The 18,248-nt window shown below is 38.0% G+C and overlaps 1 protein-coding gene across 7 annotated transcripts in view; it reads right to left on the reverse strand.

Moving 5' to 3' along the window:
- The window catches only part of fat1a (FAT atypical cadherin 1a), a 158,473-nt gene that overhangs the window by 52,888 nt on the left and 87,337 nt on the right, over nt 1–18,248 (reverse strand). For 5 of the 7 annotated variants that reach the window (XM_052035519.1, XM_052035499.1, XM_052035482.1 and 2 more), the window contains exons 5-9: nt 13,193–13,522; nt 11,249–11,459; nt 9,847–9,915; nt 6,410–6,549; nt 2,929–3,204 (exon numbers count right to left, since the gene is read on the reverse strand). In XM_052035519.1, coding sequence (XP_051891479.1) covers nt 2,929–3,204; nt 6,410–6,549; nt 9,847–9,915; nt 11,249–11,459; nt 13,193–13,522 — 1,026 coding nt within the window. The remainder of the gene's footprint in view (nt 1–2,928; nt 3,205–6,409; nt 6,550–9,846; nt 9,916–11,248; nt 11,460–13,192; nt 13,523–18,248) is intronic. The other 2 variants (XM_052035490.1, XM_052035509.1) reach the window with 1 other exon arrangement.

An 18,248-nucleotide genomic window follows, 5' to 3' on the forward strand; every position in this document is an offset into this window, starting at 1 on the left:
TGTACTCTGCCTTGGAGTTTGTCCTTCCAAAGTGTACCACCTCACACTTCTCCGGATTGAACTCTATCTGCCACTTCTCAGCCCAGCTCTGCATCCTACCAATGTCCCTCTGCAATCTTCGACAATCCTCTACACTATCCACACCACCACCAACCCTTGTGTCATCTGCAAACTTGCCAACCCACCCTTCTACCCCCTCATCCAAGTCATTAATAAAGATCACGAAAAGCAGAGATCCCAGAACCGATCCTTGTGGGACACCGCTAGTCATGGCCCTCCAATCTAAATGCACTCCCTCCACCACAACCCTCTGCTTTCTACAGGCAAGCCAATTCTGAATCCACACAGCCAAGCTTCCCTGAATCTCATGCCCTCTGACCTTTTGAAGAATCCTACCATGTGGAACCTTGTCAAATGCCACACTAACATCCATGTAGACCACATCTACTTCACTACCCTCATCAATCTGCCTGGTTACCTCCTTGAAGAACACTATCAGGCTTATGAGACATGATCTGCCCTTCACAAAGCCATGCTGGCTGTCCCTATTTAACCTCTCCCTGCTTCAATCTCAGGTTCCCACCTGTTTTAAGAAGACCACTAACATCCTGGTACCGAAGAAAAGCAAGGTAACATGCCTTAATGACTACCGACCAGTGGCTCTGACATCCATCATCATGAAGTGCTTTGAGAGGCTGGTCATGGCACGCATCAACTCCAGCATCCCAGACAACCTCAACCCACTGCAATTCGCCTACCGCCAGAACAGGTCTATAGCAGACACCATCTCCCTGGCCCTACACTCAGCTCTGGAGCACCTGGACAGTAAAGACACCTACATTAGACTATTGTTTATTGACTGCAGCTCCACCTTCAATACAGTAATTCCAAGCAAACTCTTCACCAAACTCCGAAACCTAGGACTCAACACTTCCCTCTGTAACTGGATCCTTGACTTTCTGACCAACAGACTGCAATCAGTGAGGATAGGCAGTAATACCTCCAGCATGATTACTCTCAACACTGGTGCCCCACAAGGCTGCGTCCTCAGCCCTCTACTCTACTCCCTATATACTCATGACTGCGTGGCCAGACTCTGCTCTAACTCCATCTACAAGTCTGCAGATGATATCACTGTAGTAAGCCGTATCTCAAATAACGATGAGTCGGAGCACAGGAAGGAGATAAAGAGCTTAGTGCCATGGTGTCATGACAACAACCTTTCCCTCAATGTCAACAAAAGAGCTGGTCATTGACCAGGAAAGGGGGCGGTGTACATGCACCTGTCTACATCAATGGTGCTGAGGTAGAGAGGGTTGAGAGCTTCAAGTTCCTAGGAGTGAACATCACCAATAGCCTGTCCTGGTCCAACCACATAGATTCCACAGCCAAGAAAGCTCACCAGCGCCACTACTTCCTCAGGAGCCTAAAGAAGTTCGTCATGTCCCCTTTGACACTCACCAACTTTTATCAATGCACAACAGAAAGCATCCTATCTGGATGCATCACGGCTTGGTATGGCAGCTGCTCTGCCCCGGACCGCAAGAAACTGCAGAGAATTGTGGACACAGCCCAGCACGTCACAGAAACCAGCCTCTCTGCCAATAGACTGTCTATACCTCTCGCTGCCTTGGTGAAGCAGCCAGCATAATCAAAGACTCCATCCACCCAGGTCATTCTCTCTTCTCTCCTCTCCCATCAGGCAGAAGATACAGGAGCCTGAGGGCACGTACCACCAGGCTCAAGGACAGCTTCTATCCCACTGTGACACGAATATTGAATGGTTCCCTTATAGCTGAGATAGACTCTTGACCTAACAATCTACCTTGTTTGACCTTGCACCTTACTCTCTACCTGCAATGCACTTCCCTGTAGCTGTGACACTTTACTCTGTACTCTGTTATTGTTTTTTTTAAATACCTGTACTATCACAATGCACTCTGTAGTAACAATGAATCTGCACTGTGTAATGAAATGATCTGTATGAACGGTATGTAAGACAAGTTTTTCACTGTACCTCGATACAAGTGACAATAGTAACCCAGTACCAATATGCAACACCAATAGGTCGGTACTTACTGATTCTGCATTAGCACCCAAAGTAACACATTTCTTCTTCAGCTTTCGCAGTCCCTCAAGATCGAGGATGACTTGCTTCTACTGGTGCTATTTCTGCAGTGACGAGGTCAGACTCTTTGACAGATTGGACAAGAGATGCTTGATAGAGATGGCAGTTTGTGAGTTGTGAGCTCTTTCTGCCAAGCACACAGGGCTTCTGGATACAGGGATTCCCATGAGTTAATGATACATTTCTTCCAAGGAAACTTAGATTATATCCTTGAATCTACACGCATTTCCTTAAATTTACATGTACTGACGATACAGCAACTGAATTGACTATGCATCGGTAATTATGATGTATTATCTCCTCTCCTCACAAGGCAAGATGAATCACCAGCTGCATGCAAGATACACCATGTACTGATGACTGCCAGTAGAGCTGGCTGCTTTCAGCACTGTGGTCTGCTGTTCAGTGTCAGTGCATCTGTAGTGGATACTTCAATTACTTACACAGATCAAAGATGCTGAACAATCATTGCATTTGAATGTTGTAAAGTGCTGTTTCAACACATTTGGCAAGTTGTTACAAATAACTATGGTGGTGGAGCTGGAGTACTATAAATCTTGAGTGTATGATGAAAGAAATGAATTCCAGACATGGAAAAATATTCCATTCTCTGGTACTATGATCCTTCATCCTAATGAGAACCAAATCCATCCTTCAATCCAATGACTGCATTCAAACATAATTGATGAAAGATAAAAAAGTTGCAATATATATACTGGTAAAATGATTACAAAGCATTAACAAGTATAAAAACCAAAATGCAGCCAGAACACATCCTAATCTAAAAGCATCATACTCACCATTATGGTAAGTACATGCTGATGCTTGGTCTCATGGTCCAGTTTTTCTGCTGTGAAGAGAACACCAGTACCAGGATCCAGCCTGAACTTTTTCAGACTGCTTGGATCAGTGCTGCTTTGAAGAGTATAAATCAACTTGTTCTTCTCATCCTTATCGCTGGCACTAACTTGTAGAATTACCGTTTCAGGAATTGTGTCTTCTGGAATACTAACTTCATATTTTGGTTTGGAAAACTCAGGTCGATGGTCATTTGTATCAATAACTTTAATATATACCTGAAATGAAGTAGAATTTGATCACTCTAAATTCACTATATTTTTTTAACATCTCAAAAAGAACTCACCAGTTTCATCATTCAATGCTATAGCATTAATCACTAAGATTGTGATTGCGTTACAAACTTGCATTATAATTTCATGTTATAAATGGATAATTGACACTTGGGTTAGTTATTATAGTTTTCAAAACACTTAAAGGCTGAAATGATTACTTAAATAACCAAGTTAGAACAGTGTGTTAAAGCAACACATCTGCTTTTGAAACAAAATTTGATAAATACTCAAAACTATTAGCAAGCTGTGCTTAATCACGAAGAATCCAAAATATTGTTATATAGAAACTCCTTATTTTCAACTGATGACCCTCAAAAATTCCAGGCTTGCTTCTCTTTGCAATCATTACATTGACTCCTACTTACAAGGGCAGCTAAGTTGTTCACTGCAACTTAATTCTTAACTAAAGTTTGCTTATCCACCCACTGAAAAGAACAACGTAAGTTACATCCCTCTAAAACAAAATTGCAATAACCTTATACATGACCCATTCTGAATTGGCTCATTCATTAAGTGTACAGGGAATGCTTAATTTTGCTGACTGTACAGCAAATTTTCTCAATTCCTGATGGATAACATGGCAAGACAATAAATTGGGCAGGCGATGTTATTACACGACAGCACGAGAGGTTGGTGAGACCTTGAGTATCATAGGCCAAGTGGTGGATGCCTGGAATGTGTTGCCTGATAGGCTGGTGGAGGCAAATTCATTGGGGGCTTTTAAGAGGGGCTTGGATGGGCACATGAATGAGAGGAAAATGGAGAGATATAGGCATTCTGTAGGTAGGAGGGATTAGCTATGTTGGCACATTGTGGGCTGAAGGGCCTGTTCTGTGCTGTACTGTTGTATGTTCTAATACAGGAACATCATATTGCAATATATTAACATTGCAGGATATAGTATAAATAGTGGGGGTAGAGGGTCTAAAGATTTGGCATCACTGGAGGGGATCCTGATAAAATGAGGGGCAGAGAATTTTTCCAACAGCAATGTAAGGAAATCTATTTTAGCGAACAGAATTTTTTATATCTATTTATATGAAAAGGTTGCCCTAGGGGTGAGATTTTGAGGACATGGCTTCAAACTTTGACCCTTCCCCTTAGGTGGCTTTGATCAGCAAGTACCTTGAGCAAGTATTCTGGAGATTCTATCCTTGTAAAAGGTCTTTTGTCTGAGTTTCCATTTTTCTATCATTAATTTCAACACAACCAAGATTCTGTTACTTGCATCTTATGCTGCATTCCCAACAATTTTACTAACTGATTTGGTGCCCATTTCCCCAATTTGTCAAAAATAAGATTTGTATCTCTTGAGTTTCTTTTCACAACTTCATTACTTCTTCTCTTTGTAGCCAACCTCAGGGCATAACCCCTCTCAACCCAGTTATAAATACAGAACATGTTAAAAATATTCTGCAGATCAGGCAACATCCATGGAGAGAAAAACAGAGTTAACGTCATCGACCCAAAACATGAGTTATTTTTCTCTCTCCACAGATGTTGCATAATCTGCTGTGTATTTCTAGCATTTTTATTTTCAGATTTCCAACACGTCCTTTTTTTTTGCTTTCCACCCAGTTCTTTTTCTGATCTCTTGTTCACACTGTCGCCATATGACCATTTCAAAGGTATCCATACAGTGGGCTGGCACCCAATCTCTTCACGTTCTCCTTTAAGATGCCCCCAAAACCTTTATAAACCAAAACTTCCTTTCTAATCTATCTTTGATTCTCTCACCATTAAAGATCTTTTATAAAAGCAAGCTATCACTAAGTGAATGCTATATGCAAGTCGTTTTATTTAATTTCAAGTAATTTTCATGGATGTCTTCCCAATTCCTTGCCATGGCTTCGTCTGCAGAACAATCAACAATTTGTGCCATTTCTCTAATTCCCCTTAATATCCTGCTGAAATTATGAAAGGAATTTAGGGAATATCCAGAAAAATTCTACTTTGCTACGCACATATCACAACAGATCCATTTTATTTTTAAAAAACCCAGTTGATTTACTATTCCTGATCGAAGGATTCATTGACCCTTTCCTTTTCTTCCTTGTCCTCCCAAGGACCCTGCCATGTTACAAAAATGTTCCATCAATATTATGAAACCATCTGATTCTGCTCAGAACCCTGCCAGGCAGAAGTGCTCACTTAGGTGTGATCCAACTTACACATTTTAAAATACCTGTGAGAATGTCAATGTATTAAATCACTGCATCATCTTTAGAAGTGTACAAAGTGTTCACTGCTTTCCCATTGTTTCTTTGCTGTAGGAACCCAATGGCAGCCTTGCATTATGTTATTTTCAGTGCAAGTTTTATTGATAACTTTTAGTCTGACTCGTACATATTTCACAGCTATAAAATATATTAAACTCAAATTATTTAAATTTCCCCCATCAGAATAATAACTCATAATCCAAAGCCAAACAAAAAATCCTCCTTGGACCTTTTTGGCTTTAAAACATAAATAAATTTTCAAAAGTATGAGTTATTGCACTCAGGGAAAAATAAATAATCTTCCAATCAACAGGTCTGAGAATTTCTATTTGCTTATGATTTCAATGATAGATCTTAAGAGTTTCAGTAGAACTGAAATTGGATTCTGGTGCTGTAGACACTTCACATCGTAAATAATAATTACCATTCCATTTTTGAACCTGGATACTTTATTTGCCAAGTTTTTTTATTTGTATTTTCAAATTTTCATTTAAAATATAGTGCTACAAAAGAATTAATGAACTGAGGCTTTTTAGACATTTTACTGCCAATATGCACCTTGCACAACTCTACCAGCAAAAGAAAATAAACCTTGTGCAACTCAGCACTAACAGACTAAACCCACGCATCTAAATTTTACTGTACAAAAACAATTATAGCTTTGATATAATTTCAGAAGTTAACAGAAAAAAATTTAGACTTGGGTCATTCAGAGCTTCAAAATTAACAGCATGATGGCAATGGAGAAGCTATTGATAATATTCAAACAACATGATGCAAATAAATAGAAAAATGCAGTTAACATTACACCAGAAAGTAATCCAATGATTAAGATATTATATAGCAATAAATTAACAACTACATGTCTCAAGACAGCCAAAGCAAATGTTCTTCCAAGAATCCAAATCCTTTATCAGGAATTCAATTACCTGAGTGCTGATGGACACTGTCCCATCTGTTGCCTCCACTGTCAAATTGTAATTCGATTTCTGTTCTGCATCAAGTGGTCTGGCAACAATAATGGTTCCACTACCTTTGTCCACATCAAATCGGCTGTCATAGTTGCCACCTGGGTTTAAGAATTTGAAAAGGCAGATGTATAAAACACAGATTTTGCTCAACTTACAGATTATACATAAATGAAAAAAAAAATTGATCTCATCTCACCAAGCAAGCAAAAGATGAATGTCATCAAATATAACTACCGCAGAAAAATGAAACTGAAGCAAAAGAAAATCCACTTGCCATTCTTCCCCAATCATTTTGCCAATATTGATTTTGATTCCTTTTGTTCAATAAAATGGGAGGTTGTATATTTTGACTAGTGCTGTTTAAGTGTCAGAACTACACTTACTACAAAAAAAAGGATATGTACGTAACTTGGCTTGACATCACACTGAAGGAGGAAAGTGGAATTGTTCTTGGTTTTTTCTTTGCAGATGGAGTGGGAGAAGGGGATTACATCTTGATTCAGGAAGTGACACAGGTTCCTGGAGCCTATCAACTCTATTGTACCCCACAGATATTTGTAAACATTGTATTTGGCATTCTGATTATAACCATTAATAAATTACAATTTCAGATCAGTTGGTTCATTCATAGACTGTAAAAATAAAAAGTTGGTACATCATAATAGATTTCTTTCATTAAAAATATTTACATATAGATTTCATTATAAGTATTGATGTTAGTGGTTCCAATGACTCATGAATTAAAATTTGTATACATGATAGCATACATTCTCTTAGCATACATAGATATAACATTCTCTTCTCATTTTCAGGGATTAGGAATTTTGGGCATGAAACATGCCCAAAAGTACCATTTCTCCTTTAACCATCATGAATACAAATGATTAAGGATTTAACAATTATTTGAGATTTCACTCTGTCTTTGCAGGTTTCTACTGACCACTTAATGAACCTTCAACGTAAGTGACAGACTGCCACTGTTTGGCAGACTAGATCAATTTTGAAATGTCAGAAACTAAACACGCAATAATTAAATTCATTCTTAGCTAATTGTTTCCTGCTCAGAGATGGCTCGTTACAACTTTAGAATAAATACTTACAGAATACTAGTGAAGTCCATGAGAAAAGAATTCTTCAAAGATTTTTTTTAAAGGGAAGAACATTCCAAAGACCACTCTTCTCAAGACATTTTAGCTAAGTTATGCATTGCAAAATCATGCAACATTCCTGGGAATCACTATGCAGCATCGAATTACATGGGAATAAATCCGGGCTGTTCTGCCATTCAAGTAAATAATGGCTTATTGGTGCCTCAGATCTATTTACACATCTTTGCTGTATGTCCCTTAATGCCCTCAGCTAACAAAGACCCATGAATCCCAATATCGAACACTTTAATTGACCCTACCATATCATGAAGCAATGAGTTCCTCAATGTGAAAATGTGCTTCCTGATTGCCCTACTAAATTGCCTCAGTATTCAGGCATCTTCAGAGAAAATAAGTTCTATTTCATATATCCCAATAAATATGAATTTTTACCATTTCAATTAGATTACTCCAGCTATCTGAACTCAAGAGAGTACATGGTTTAACTCTCAAATATCCATAGGAAGAACACTTCAATTGATCTTATTAATCACAAGTAGAGATGTATCAACACCCGCCTCGCTAAGTCACAATGCTAAATGACATTGTAACTGATTATTTGCATGTTACCTAAATATTACACTGGGTGATTTACATAACTAGTACTTTAATTTTTTAGGATGACCAAGAATAAAGGCTCTAGGTGTAAAAAAAACAACTTGGATTATTTTCACTTCACATCCAGAGAAAAGTTTGATTATTTGTAGGTAGGACCTAATAATGTTGGATTTTGATTATTGACTGCAAGTCCACTATACACTTTCTCCCTGCTTAAGAACAAAAGTTAATAAAACCTTTAAACCCCCCCCCCCCCCCAAAAGAAATTAGTAAATCAGAGGATTTCTCTGATGGTGTTGATTTATGCTGAATACTTCGTTTCTAAATTCTCCAATGTTGATAGCCCAGATTTTGCAATTCCAATAACTATGAATCCAGTCATTAAACATACTAACCACTGTTTTTTTAAACAAAAGGCAGTTTTGCTTGAAGCATTAGCTAACTGCCTTTATACAATACCAAAGTGCTAACTTATCTTGACCTGTGCATACTTTGGACTATTCTGGAAGATGCATTAATTTGGTAACACAAATTCCTGTATTGCTTTAACACATACCGATGTAATTCCTAATTATGCCTCTGTCTTCTTGGTGACTTTATTAGTAGTACACGCTATAATTTAAAATTATCATTTACTGCATATTAGTGCTATGAAAGCTACCACTGAAATCATCAGCAAAATGGTTAGAACTGAACTTATGAATATATTATTTTTAACTGTTTGATCAACCCAATCTGTAATAGCATATTCAAAAAGATTTTAAAAACTGTAATAACTATAAATCACTAAGAGTTAGTAACCTAAGCAATCAGTATGGAATTACGTCACAGAATAGGCAAAATCTTGACCGCTCTCTTAAGTTTAAATTATTTTCCAATCAGAAATCAAATAGCTTAAATATCTGACTAATTCAACATAATTTTAGATCTTAATAGAATTTTGAATTTATCTTTGGTTATTCATTATTTACCCTTGTCATTAATGCAAAACAGCAAATGTTAATAGAACTGAATGAAAGAAAATTTGTCTGCGACAAGAACTGTTACTTTATCCAATATCTGCACTATTTCATATGTATATACACCACACCACAGTGTTACACATGGAAAGTCAGGACTAAGTGTAAATTTTTCAAATGAAGTTTGGTTAGAATATAGAAATAATAGAACTGGGTATGTAACCATAACTCATTCATAGTTTCAAAGTTATTCATGTTGCCATTATAATACCAGCTTTGAATTTCTGCATCCACATTTATAATAGTTTGCCTATGTATCTATTTCAATCACTCTCTTCAAACCATTGTGGTGCTCTAGTGCTCCTTTGAGGAGGAAGGACGTGCAGTCTGACAAGCTTACATATCCATTATAAATGTGGATATGGAAACTATAATTTTAAAAAGTTAATAAATGGTGCATGCAGATGGAAGTTTTAATATAGAGTGACAGATATACACATAGAATGAACAAATCCATTGAATTAGACAATTAATCAACATTCTATGCAATCAGTTACACCATAAATTGTGCTAAAATTGCCAACTTTCATACAAGATATAAATTATTTGGGCAATCTTTTTTCTTAGTGTATGAATAGCAAAAAAATAAGAATAAAAGTTCCAATCCGAATCTAATTAGTAGACTGCATAATGTAGCACCAAAGTATAACTATGAGATGGCAGAAGATACCTTCTGCTGTACAGTTCAGATCACAAGCCATCTGAAAGATATAAAACATTTCTCTAGTTTGATTGTCACCTTGCAGAGCCAGAAATACAGTCGAAGACAGAAAAGGCAGCAAGGATAGAAAAGAAAAGAAATGAGATTAGTTAATGAGAATCTACATAAAAAGGTGCATAACAAGAGGAAAAATAATATAAAATCCAATAAAAATATTTCTATAATCCTGTGCTCCTGGTGGAAAGCAGTACTCGTGGAGGGCATCTTCCATGATTTTTTTGTCTGATGAGATTAATAGGTGAAACTTCAAGGCCAAACACGTGTAACCTTCCGAGATGCACTCCCTTTTTCAGTGCTGCTCCCCACCAGGAGTACGGATAGAATAATCACCACTCATTTCCCAGTTTTTAAGCAAACTGCAATTTACACTGCATGTATGTGCTTGCACTGAACAAACACTGTATTACTCTCTTTACAAATATAGTTAACCATCACAAAATAGACTTAGATCATATTTTAAATGCAATAAAATACTGAATTAATATAATCTCAGATATAGGTCTTAGATATTGTGGTTTTCTTTAATTTTAACTTCTAAAATAAAATCAAAATCTACAATTATGAATAAAATTTATTTTGTTAGTACTACTATAATGTCATTTTTATAAACAAGATTTCTAATTTATATGTAAACAACAGATATTATGTCCATTAGGTCCAATTGACAGTCTGACATACATAGATTTGTTACAAACATTATTTTCCACTCATTTATTCATGCATTTCCATACATAGAATAATACATTAATAATCAATCTGATTCATGTAGAAAAAAAATCAATAAATGCACATAAAAATATGTGATGATGACTTGTATTTAGTAGCACTGAGGCCAGCAAGGTAATAAGATCCATGGGTTAAATTAACTCAGAAAACAGTAGGGCACTGTAATAATCCTCTGTGCCTCTTACAGGTAGTAAAACTAGTCAGGGATTTTGCTCCTGATTGCTATCTAACAAATTCACAGGACATAGGACTGGGGTCAGCTTTCATCTCCTAATAGTAAATGAGGGATGGATATTTGACTCTCAAATTTTGTTCATTGGAAAATAGACCACTAATGGAAAAAGTCATTTTTTCCAAACTTCCATGGTTTATGGGATCAGCTGAATTTGCACAATCCAATATAATGCAAGTTGTGATCATTTCTGAAGAGGTTTATTATCCAGGAAACAGGTAAGCACTTTAGCCCTATTGGAGAGTACACCAAATTCAAAACTAGATGGGGCGAAAATTTAAAAAAAAAATCTGCACTCGAATTAACTAATATTGTAAAGTAGTCAATTTGGAAAAATGATTCATATGTCAATGACTGCAATGCAATTGGCGAGAGACCCATCATATTCCTTACCAGTGATATCAAACCAGAGGGTAGTTCCAATTGGTTCAACAGCAATGACTCCAACCATATGAGTAATTGGATCACTCTCCATGACACTAAAGGAAAATGAAGGTTCTTCAAAGTTCCATGGTACAGAAGGCGGCTCAGGTTTCACAATCCACTCAACGTGCAGCCGTGCTGTAGATGATTTCTGAGGGCGTCCATTATCCACAACTTTTATCTGTCAAAAAAAAAACAAATCTTAATCAAATATGTAAAATATATTGCTTAAGGAAATATCAGGAATGTACAGAACCGTTGCTGATGTCCCCCTCATGGGCCTGCTCATCTTTGACTTCCATGCCTGTGTATTGCAAAATGAAAGTTAGAGTTGAGCTGGTGGTTAGATACCAGTGGATCTGACCCACTAATCCACCTCTGGACTCGGCATGGAGCCTGGGGCAGAGCACAAGTGTACCAAACTGACAGCCCAGTTCAGGTCTTGTCCCTTGGCTTGACATCATTTGCACGTGGTTGATCAAAGTGGTAAGCCCAGAATTGGTGTATTTTTCTTTATTTTATCTTAAAATGTTTATTTTTTTTTAATTATATTTATTTTAGCTGTTTTTAAAATGTACCTGATTACCAAAGGCATCTGACAGCAGAAAGTTGGGCAAATTGGAGGTAGAGCCTCAGTATTCATTACCTGAGGCCTAGTCACTGCTTGCAGTCTGGCTGCTGCAGGTGGAAGAACTGGCAGCTGCAGTTCAACTGGTCCTAAAGGGAGCTATAGAAAAAGGTGAGAATAGAGGCACGCTGGATTGAGCACAACCCAACCTTGAGCTCTTCAAGCAGTACAAAGAAAGTGAAGACAATTGAACAATTGCCTTTCTCTTTTATTTGCATCCAAGTATTTCAGATAAGGACACCGCAATGAAAAATTGCACAGCAAGTATGTAAATAAAGTATCTGAATTCATCTCCACTAGCCACCAGTACAGGTTTCACTAAGCACCTCACTCAACATATTAAATGTAATGGATTCCATGAGGAAATGAACATTGTTAACAAAGACGGCATGGTAGCGTAGTGGTTAGCGCGACGCTATTACAGCGCCAGCGATCGGGGTTCGATTCCCGTCGCTGTCTGTAAGGAGTTTGTACATTCTCCCGTGTCTGCGTGGGTTTCCTCCCACATCGCAAAGACGTATGGGTAGGTTAATTTGGGTTTAAAATGGGCAGCGCAGACTCTTTGGGCCAGAAGGGCCTGTTACCACGCTGTAAATAAAATTTAAAATTTAAATAAAATTTTTAAAAAATTTAATTTAAAAAGAAAATGGCTAGAATTTAATCAACATCAGACCTGCATTTAGGACATAGTTGTCTATGTTTTCCAGGTGGTAGCTATGGAGGCACACATTTACACAATATTGTACAAGGATAAAAATACCTTTACCCAACTGTGAAACAAGCATTGACAATGTCTGTAGCATATATAAATAAGAAGCTCATTGACACTCCCTAAGATACCCCGAGGCAGTCAGAGTCAGCTGCAAGGGAAATCAGGCCTAACTATTTTCCACTGTATGCAAGAAAAGTGGTTAAGTTGATGTAATAAAGAATGGACAGACATTATTTTCCTTAGTATGCCACAATACGACAACTCACCCCCGATTCCATGGTAATGGTTCTCTGAGATCCCCGATATAATCCCAGCTCCTGGGCTGTTCCCAATCCTAGTCCTGACTCCTAATATCCATTACGACACTGGCAGGATTTCAAACTCATACCCTTCCTTGCCCTTTCCATTTAAATGAATGTCTGATGCAATATTCAGGGAATCAAGAGCTACACTGTTCAATCAAGAGAAGACCTTGGACACCTGCTTCCTCATAAATAGAAATACCTGAATTTCTGAGCTCGTATATATGAATACAAGGTACACATTGCACAAGGAAAAATGCAGATATACTTACTGTGAGAATATCATATTCGCCTGCTGCAGAAAACTTCTTGGATGAGACAACGCCAGTTTTAGGCTCAATGAAAAACTTGCCCTGTTCATCTCCCTCTTCAATGCTGTATGATACTTCTGCATTTGGGCCCTCATCCTTATCAGCAGCAACAACTCTAAAGATGGGTTCCCGCTTAATGGATTTCTCCCGATCTGGTTTTATTCGCTCTGGAAGTTTAACTTTATAAAACTTCTGCAAGAACTGAGGCTTATTGTCATTTTCATCCAAAACTTTCACTATAACCCTTGCAACAGTAGTTTTTGGGTTGCGATCATTGTCGGTAATTGTTACCTGTTAAAAGAGCAGAAGAAGCAAAATTGTTTAATAACATGTATTTTAAATATTGTTTGGTACCCAAATATATGCCATTCAAAAAAAAGTAGAAAATTTTCTCATTAAATAAAATTAGTTACTCCCAGATAAAAGAAACAGTCTTACTTTTGCTTTACTAAAAGTAATTTGAGACCACTATTTTCAATGCCCTGCAGCAATAATAAGCATTTGTACGCTGGAAGAAACTTGGAAAAGGGCAAGGGAAATCCAAGGCCAAACACTATAGTTTACAAGGCACATAAAACTTGGATTTCAGTGTTTTAATAGTATTAAGAGTGACTGCAATTACTTAAATTAGCCAGCAGGAAAAAAAATGGCACTAAATGGGGCTCCTCCAATCATTTTTGCCTTTGGGTTTTCTGTAGAATCCTAAGCAAGCTGATTGGATCAAAATTTTACTAGGTTCTAAAACATAATATGTTACAGCGGTCCCTTTGAACTACGCCACAGGCCACAAAATCTAATTGACAATATTCTCAAAAAAAAGACAAGGGTGATTTGCGTGGGGAACAATTATTCCTCCTGGTGAAGTAATGGGTGCACGTGTCTGAATGTGTTTGGAGTCACCTCTGAACCATATAAGACCTTACCATTGCTGGGTTGGAATCCTTGCTGCCATGCTTTCCAGCCCAGCAATCATAAAATATTGGTAAGTGATTCATGATAATCATAAATAAAATCAACTAAGATAAAATATTAGTGATTCATGATAATCATATAAAATCAATAAAATTCACTCAATTTGCAAATATACCCACAGATAGTAATAATTCTCAGCAACAAACAATCTGCTGGAGGAACTCAGCAGGTCGAGCAGCATCTGTGCAGGGTCGGGGGGGGGGGGGGGGGGGGGGGGGGGGGGGGGGGGGGAGGAGGAATTGTAGACGTTTTGGGTCAAAATGCTGCATCATCCTAGCCAAACACTGAATGTTAGATCTGAACAGTAACTACTTCCCTTCCTCTTTTAATTGTGAAATGTCAACTGGATTTTCCTCAGACTACAAGTGAGTTGTCCATTAACACTTCAAGCATGTGTAGAAAGTAAAAGAATGGGCCCAACCACACGTGGTTTGTCTCTCTCCTTGGTGTCAAGTGTTGTGTCTAGTGCCTGTCTATTGTTCACCACATAAAAACGTTTTTTCTTAATCAACTCCAGCTGAGGAGGGAAAATTTTTGTTCTCAATACTTTTACTAGGGAAAAAGAATGTCACTCCATGATTACAACACGATTTTCCTTTAGTGAGATTAGCAAAGGTCTGAATTTCTTAGTGATCGAAAGGCAGGCTGCTTTGGGTGCCTGCCAGAAATTCAGACCATAAAACAAGTATATTGAATATTATTTCAATGGATTGCTATGAGTGAACTCTGTGACATAAATGAGTAATAATTAAATGGCATTGTAAGTGTTTTAAGACAAACCCTTGCACCAAAAATTATGTCTGCCAATGAAACTGGAGAAATAAACAGTGATGTTTTCCATCATAGAATTTTGTTCAAATAAGCTGTAATTTTGAGCAGACAAACTGAAGTGGAGAGAATAAAGAACTACCAGCATCAAAATTTGATACAATGTGTTCTAGCAGCAGCTGAATGAAGATAGTTGAATATTTTGAACAGAAATTCTTTACTGCGTGAAAAGTCTCAGCCCAAAATGTCGACTATTTTCAGATTCTGATGGATGATTGCTTTTCATTTTCATCGAAACAACAATAGCTTCAGATTTTGTTTGTAAATTGTGAATTCTTTGATCTGATTTGAGGTTTAGTGAACATTTCAAGATCAGGCTATACATATTTAAATCCAACTATCAACAGCTTCTGTAGTGTCCTGTGAAATACCAAGGAGCTCCAATTTTTTTTTCATTCCCAGACACAAAGGCATCTGTGCACTTTTCTAAATTACACTGAAAGAGCTTTAATTTTTCCTGTACTTTAATCCTTCCCCATATCCCCACAATCCACATATTCCATTTGTTTTACTGAACAACCGAATGGCAAAAAACAGATGCATGAGCACATTATATGAAGCAATCACAACTTAGAGTAATACTACCCATGACTGTTTATCTATTCAGTGTCGTACAGCTGGATGCGGCCACAGTTTGCTTGGCTTTACCCCATCGATCCAGTTCTAGCCAAAGAATCACCAGAAATAGCTTCTTTTCATGCTCTGCCCCAGACTACTATCCCTGGATATCCTCAAAGGATCTCTCCTTGACCCCTTGCTATTCCTTAGCTACCTGCCAACCCTCAGCAACATCATTTGAAAAAATAGCATCCACTGTCTGTGTGTAGTGTAATATTCAACTCTAACCTCACCACCACTTCTCGTCACCTCCAATGCTTTCGAAGTGCCAAATTATTTGTTAAATACCTAGTACAGGATAAGCAAAAGCTTCCACCAAGGGAAGACCAAGACCATTGCCACTGGTGCCCTTGTCACCAAATCCATTTCCTTTACCACCAATACCATCCCTATCCCAGCAAACTAAGCCCATTGAACCTGCCTCACTAATCTTAATATCATACCTGACACCCATGACTTTTGAACCACATAACCATACCATCACTTAGTCAACTTCCGCACAGAGTCTGGCTGTACCCATGCAATCTGCTCATCCACTGCTGAAACAGTGACGCTTTTGTTATCCTGAGACTGTCCTTAAAAGCCATTACTTCAACAAAGAATTGGTTCATCTGCCCCGCAATCTCCTTTTGGAGGTTAGTATCATTTTTTATTGATCAGCCTCCTGTGAAGGAGCTTGAAATTTTTTGCTGCATGATAAGTGTTCCAAAAATGGAAATTATTCTAGGCCACTATGGTCAATAACTGTTTACTTACTAAATAAAGGGAAGAGACTATATTTAGCCAATCAACATTTCAATATGCTTCTTACTTTGTCACTCCACCTACTAAACTAAACCACCTTCCTGCTAAATGCTGCCAATAAAATTCAAATGGTTTAATGTTTTTATTACAGGCTCGGTAGTTGTAGTGGTTAGTGTAACACTATTTACAGTGCCAGCGACCCAGGTTCAATTCTGGCTGCTGTCCCTGTACGGAGTTTGTGCATTCTCCCTGTGTGCTGCAGGGGTTTCCTCTGGGTGCTCCGGTTTCCTCCCACATTCCAAAGGCGCACAGGTTAGGAAACTGTGGGCATACTATGTTGGCGCCAGAAGCGTGGCGACACTTGCGGGCTGCCCCCAGAACACTTGATGCAAAAGATGCATTTCACTGTGTTGTTTTGATGTACATGTGACTAATAAAGATATCTTATCTTTAACATTTCAAATACAATTCCATTACTCTGTAACAGCAGCATTAATCATGCATTAGTGTTACTGGTGAAAGAGTTCTAGAAGGTAAAAAAACCCAATATACAGTATTGTGTAGGTGAAAAAAAACTTTCTCCTGAACCACAAAGGATCTATAGATTAACCTATTTCTTTTTGAAATTATGTGATCAAGTACAAGTGATTGCACTGAGAAGGGTAGCTAAATGCAACAAAACACTGCTCAAGAAACAAATGCGTTGTCCATATGTGAATAAGAAAGGCTCAAAATACAAAGGAAACAATTCAAACTTCATGCTGGATAATAGCAGATAATAAATACCAGCCACAATCTGCCAGCCAGGGTAAAAGCAAACTGAACAAAAGAAACCAGTCAGGATATACCGAAAAGACAAATGGGTACCTTTTAAGCAACTGTAATTTGAACCTGGTTAGTTATCTATGAACTCTATTGAAAGCAAGGAAGATTGAGAGGATGGTGGGAATGATGACACAACCTTGCCTGACCCGTGTCTGTACAGGGATTGGGTTTGTGGTTAAGATCACAGCTTGAATGCCACCATGCATCAGACATAGAATCGTAACAAATTTCTAACGATGGCCAATTGAGAAAGATTTTCACTACTGATTCTGATCTGACTGAGAAGCCTTTATTGAAATCAAGAAAGGCAATATACCTTTCTTGTTGCTCCCTAGATTTTTCTTGAAATTGTTTGCTTAATGAAGGTCATCTCCATTTTATCTCTGATAGATGGAATCCACATTGTGACTCTGGGAGTAGCATTTCACCCAATGGAAACAAGTTTAGGAAGATTCTGACAATAATTTTCCCCAAGGAGATACCCCTGTTAATATCATAATCGGAACTTGAACAATGGTCATGATTGTGGTGCCTCAGGTGCCCGGACATACGCTCATCTTCCCAGACAAGGGCAAGGAGGTTATTGATTCTTGTCAAAAATATCTCTCCACCATGCTTTAAACTGCAGCAGGGACTATGCCTGTGTCAGATGCCTATGTTGTTTTCAGCTGGAAACAGCCTTTTCAATCAATTGGAGTAGATAATATGCTGTGAGATGGCGTCAAGGATACTTGTGTTGAAGACAAGAATCTTGGTTGAGATCTCCAAAGTGCTCCTTCCAGTGGGTGCTCACTGCCCGTCAGTCCGTTACCAGCCTTTCTCTGTTCTTGGCCAATCACATCTAGGTGCTTGGGCCACAGAGGGTCTGAAGAATCCACAATTTATTGTTGTTGTATCTTCTGCACAATTTCCACCCACAATCTGTTTGGGGTTTTTGTTGAACTTTGGCCTTCAGATGCCTGTCAATCTAGGTTTTTTCTTCGTCCCTTGAGATACAATGGTGTTTTCAGTCACACCATACTTTATACTC

This window comes from Pristis pectinata, chromosome 2 (genome assembly GCF_009764475.1).
Source record: "Pristis pectinata isolate sPriPec2 chromosome 2, sPriPec2.1.pri, whole genome shotgun sequence".
Classification (NCBI taxonomy): domain Eukaryota; kingdom Metazoa; phylum Chordata; class Chondrichthyes; order Rhinopristiformes; family Pristidae; genus Pristis; species Pristis pectinata.